General features: G+C 45.7%; 1 protein-coding gene across 1 annotated transcript; it reads left to right on the top strand.

The window, feature by feature from the left end:
- The first annotated feature begins 1,828 nt into the window (after positions 1-1,828).
- On the top strand, positions 1,829-2,446 carry LOC308241450 (protein S100-A16). The gene has a single exon (XM_080654877.1). The coding sequence runs from the start codon at positions 1,851-1,853 to the stop codon at positions 2,160-2,162; it is 312 nt and encodes a 103-aa protein (XP_080511003.1). The 5' UTR covers positions 1,829-1,850; the 3' UTR covers positions 2,163-2,446.
- The last annotated feature ends 2,398 nt before the right edge of the window (positions 2,447-4,844 follow it).

Here is a 4,844-nt window from a genome sequence, read left to right as displayed (position 1 = left end):
TTGTCTGCTTCACCATCAGCATGTAAATAGCACAAGAACAAAGGCTCTGCCAGTTCTGTTAATCTCTGCAGCCCAGAGCAGCCCAGGCATTGAGAAGGACTGAGCTCAGTAAGTGTTAATGAATAAATGGTCAACTTATGAGCAGTATTAATTTTCTTCTTCATACATTTTCAAGTTTTTAGCTGTCTTCCAATGAATTTTATTACTTTTGTGTTCATAAAAAAGTGAATAAATATTATTTTTTCCTCCATGGAAATGGCACAATGAAATGACATCTCAATTATAATATTTAAGAGTGAAGTTCTTTTATAATGAAGTTGACATTCTTTTAAGTCTCAAAGATACACGAGAAATCCACTGGTGTGAGTCATATGTCTGTGTGGCCAGATTCCTGCTGAGCTGGGTGAGAGCACACATCTGTAGAGAAAACCACAGATTGTTCACAGGGCCCTGAACGGTATAGTACACAGGACCGACCTGTGTAAATTCACCTCCCAGAAGGCTAGCTGGAGGCCTGTGCTCTGTGTGTACCTGTGTGTCCCGCATCTGTTTACCTTCTTGTCTTTGGTCAGTAGGTATAGAGATGTGCTCACCAGCAGGGTTCTGGAAAGTCTGCCTGGATTAGATCTTGGGGCTGGGCCTCTTCCCTGGGAAGATAAGCTGGGACTGGTCTGGTTCCAGCTGTTGAAGAATGAGGAATCTTTTGTCTTCCAACATCTGGAGTCTGCCATCCCAGGATGAGTCTGCCAGACCCTTCCCATTTCCCGTTCCTTCCCTTGCTCACCTTTTCTATCTTAACCACTTGCCCTTCAGCCCCATAGGGCCTGTTTTCTATGCTCAGGAACACGGCTTCTTTAGGTGATGTTCAGTGATAGCTTCAAACTACAGTTCAACTTGTCTGCCATATTGGAAAACCTCTCGATGCTTCTTGAAGCTTTCCAATCCCTGATCACATAATCCATTGTGGGATTGCAGCAGCTTCACTAGTGGGGATCATAGAAAATGGGATCAATTTGGGATCCTTTCTCCATATTTATGACAGGCATCACCTGCCTTCTCTCTGCCTCTCCACACTTCCAAACGTTGTGCTGATTCATCTCATAGAACAAGTTCGTGCCAGTAGAAGGGGTGGCTCCCCAATTGTACCAAGGGATACGTATTTCTATAGGGGGTGCTCTAGCTGGACTTCATTTCATCTATGTAATGTGTCAGCTGACATCATAGTTTTATTTGCACCTTCTCTCCTTATTCTGGGAGAAGTTTCAAGGCTTCATGAAAATTTCTGTGAACTCCAGGAGGCTGACAATTTCAGGTTCCCTCTCAGCTGCAAGTCTTTTCCTCTTCAACATCGCTGAGATCATTAGCATCCCACATTTCATGGTGACTCTTTCTCTTCTTCTCCCACCAACCAGATACAGGTCTTTCCTTTGTTTTCCCCAGAATCAATCCCAGCAAGACCAGTGATTTTAGTGTTAGTCATTAAATATCCCTGCTCGCTACGAGTTTTAAGAACTAAAACATTAGCAGTAACCTGCATCTACCTCTGAGTTCCCACCATATTCCGTATTTCTTTAGCTGCCTGGTTGCTGGAAACTGCACGTGGGTTTCTTCCCTGCCCAGGCTTGGGTCTTTGCTAGGAGCCTTGGTCTCCCTGTCCCTGCAGGGTAGAAGTAGATAGAACCGACGGGGCTTAAATTTAAAAAAAATTTTTTTGATCATTTTTCATTGTTTTTCAATTATAGTTGACAGAGAGCCCAGGGTGTATGTGGGGGAGGAGGTTTGGCCTGTGGGGTTTCTTTTCATCTGTGATTCTCATGGTGCCCAGGCCCCTCGAGGAGTGAGGCAGTGAGATGACAGACTGCTACACAGAGCAAGAGAAGGCGGTTGCAGTTCTGGTGGAAAACTTCTACAAATACGTGTCTAAGTACAGCCTGGTCAAGAACAAGATCAGCAAGAGCAGCTTCCGAAAGATGCTTCAGCAAGAGCTCAACCACATGCTGACGGACACGGGTAACAGAAAGGCTGCTGTCAAGCTCATCCAGGACTTGGACGCCAACCACGATGGATGCATCAACTTTGACAAGTACTGGACCTTGATAGGAGGCATCACCAGCTCTATCGCCAACCTCATCCATGAGCAGGAGCAGCAGAGCAGCAGCTAAAGTACCCCCACCGTCCCCTCATGGCACTGCCCCAATGCCCGGCCCCTCATGCTCTTCTCAGCCTCCTGCCCACCCAGGCTCTGTCCTCACTTCTCCCTCCAGACCTTCTGTTGATCATTGCTGAATAGGGGGAGGGGATGATATCAAGGCCTCTTTATGAACATCTCACTCTGGGGGGAGCCTACCTCAGGGTTTCAGTCCCTGGAGCCAGCAGGCCCTGGGCGTCCAGGCCTTCAGTACTGTTTGGGGAACTCAAGAGTTTCTTAAGTCCATCTACCCTTCCAACATCTCCCCCACATACACCCTGAGCCCTCTGTCAACTGTAATTGAAAAATAATGAACAATGATATTTCCTCTAATTAATTCTCTTTTAATGTGCATGAATTTTGTGCACCGGGCACTAGTCTATTTATAAATCTTCCCATAGCCTTTATTCCTGGAGTGCCTCCTATAGGTCAAGCATCAAACAGAAGTCTTACCATGCATTGTCTGATTCTGTTCTCACAGCAACCTAAAGAGTATGTACAATTATAATCCCTCTATTTTTTTTTAGAGAGAATAAAAGGGAGGGAGGGAGAGAGAGACATTGATGTGAGAGAGACACATCAACCCCGGTTGCCTCCTACACATGCCCCAACCAGAGCTGGGTATCAAACCTGAAACCGATGTACAGGCCCTTGACTAGGAATTGAACCTACGACCCCTCAGTCAGTGGACCAACACCCCAACCACCAAGCCAAATTGGCCAGGGCTATTATCTCTATGTTTCAGATGAAGAAAGAGGGCTACAGTCGAGCAGTAGGTTTAGACCTACGTCTGTATGATCTACAAACCTGTGTTCTTGACCCTTGCCCAGACTGCCCTCTCCAAGACCTCTGTGTGGTGTTCGGGATTGAAGTGGGGTTAGGGACTGGACATTTGAATCAAATTACTGTTCAGAGAGCTCTGGACTGAGTGGTCCCTATGTTACCAAGAGGCTCAGATATAAACTTTGTATCTATACATTGATGATGTAAATCTTATACAATTTGTGGGACGCTCTTTAGGAAAAATAATTTTTAAAAACCTTACTTTTTTGCCTTGGCCTTAGAAGGGACTTGTGCAAGGGAGGGTGGTGAAGCTTAAGCTTCATTATCAAGGTTTGATGCCCAGAGCGGCTGGGCAGGAAGAAGCTGCCTTCACAGAGTAGGCCCCGAGCCAAAGCTCTGATCTGGTACAACCAAGGAGAGTCCAGTACACCGCAAGTTCCACCCAGACCCAGAGAAATTGTATAAATGGAGGTGGCCTGTGCCTCTTCCACAGGACAGACTCGGAAAAGGTGGTCCAGGGTCTGGGGTTGTGTGTGGGGTATGTGCGAGGAAAACATTACTAGTACATCCCTCTTTGGCATTTCCTGGGCTGAGAGCACCGCAGCTTCCACTGATGGCCACTAGAGGGAGTTGCGCATCTGCTTATTGCTTGTGACGAGTTTCAGGCGCCCAGTCACCCTTTCAAGGCACTCAGGGTCTCTGGGCCACTCCCCATTGTTATCCTCGGGCCCAGGGGTGCTGATGAGATTTCATCTGCAGGCCGTGGCGTCCCCTTTCAAGGAACAATTCACAGGGGTAGTGGGTACAGCCGTTGGAGGGTACATATGGATTCTACCTGCATTATACTGTCAAAGGTTCAGAGATAGTCCAAGTGAAACCAATGAAGCAGTAATTAGTAAAAGCTTATTGTGTACACACCAAGAAGTTTGCAACCCGGAGCACTGAAACCGAAACACAGAATGAGACGCCGAGGAACACTGTTATAAAGCAGCTTCTACAGTGAGAAGGCGCTTCACAGTGACTGGGAATTAAGCTAAATTAATGACTACCTGGTTTTGCTGCCCAGGAAACCTTCAAGGATGGTCTTCATTTGCTTTTGATTTTAAGAATATTAAGGAGGAAACTTTTCTTCCCTCAGGAGCCCTTTAGAAAATTCCATAAGTAAAAACCAGTTAAATGTTTAAACTACATAAACAGAAAATTTAATTCATGTTTAACTCAAGTTTTACAACGCTTAGCATTACACGATTGCGTAGGTCTAACTGGATTCTGTGCTGTAATTTGGAGAGGAAGGTCCCAGGAGTGCCTGCATGTAGTCTCTCTCCTCACAGCTGTGAACTCCTGGAACCCAGGTCTGGTCTTTATTTGATAACCCCTCACCTAGCACACTGGGGTCTCCATCAATGTTTCTGGTTTGAACAGCTAAGAGAGAAAGAAGGGGAGAGAAAAATGGGAAAGGAGGAACTAGTGAGATGGAGCTGACTAGAGCTTATTTAAAAGAACTTTGACTCTTTCCTGTAGGACTTTAGAAATAAAGAGAGAGGGGGATATAAAATAAATAAGTTGGCTTTCTTATTCTCAGGTAACTCACTTTCTAGTGAAAAAGAAAGATATGCCAGTAACTATGGTCTTGGGCAAAGTATAAGGGCCTTCTTGGGGGGAGGCCCAGCCTCTGATGGCCAAGGCCTCCCGCTATGAGATGTACTCCTTGAGGGTCTCCCAGAGTCAAGTGTCTGGTAAAAATGTCCAGAACCTTACTTGACTCTTGGTCCTTTGCAAGTGACAAGGCAGAGTGTTTGCTTACATCTCTTGTTAACCTTAAAAAACAAATGAACCATCTATTTTTTTTTACCAGCAAAAGGGGTCTATTTGG

The sequence above is a fragment of the Plecotus auritus genome (genome assembly GCF_963455305.1).
Source record: "Plecotus auritus genome assembly, chromosome: 2".
Lineage (NCBI taxonomy): Eukaryota > Metazoa > Chordata > Mammalia > Chiroptera > Vespertilionidae > Plecotus > Plecotus auritus.
The sequence above is the reverse complement of the archived record's forward strand: the minus strand, read 5'-3'. Positions and strand labels throughout refer to the sequence as shown.

Coding starts and splice junctions, on each gene's coding strand:
- LOC308241450 (XM_080654877.1), top strand. CDS start 1,851: ATGACAGACTGCTACACAGAGCAAGAGAAGGCGGTTGCAGTTCTGGTG.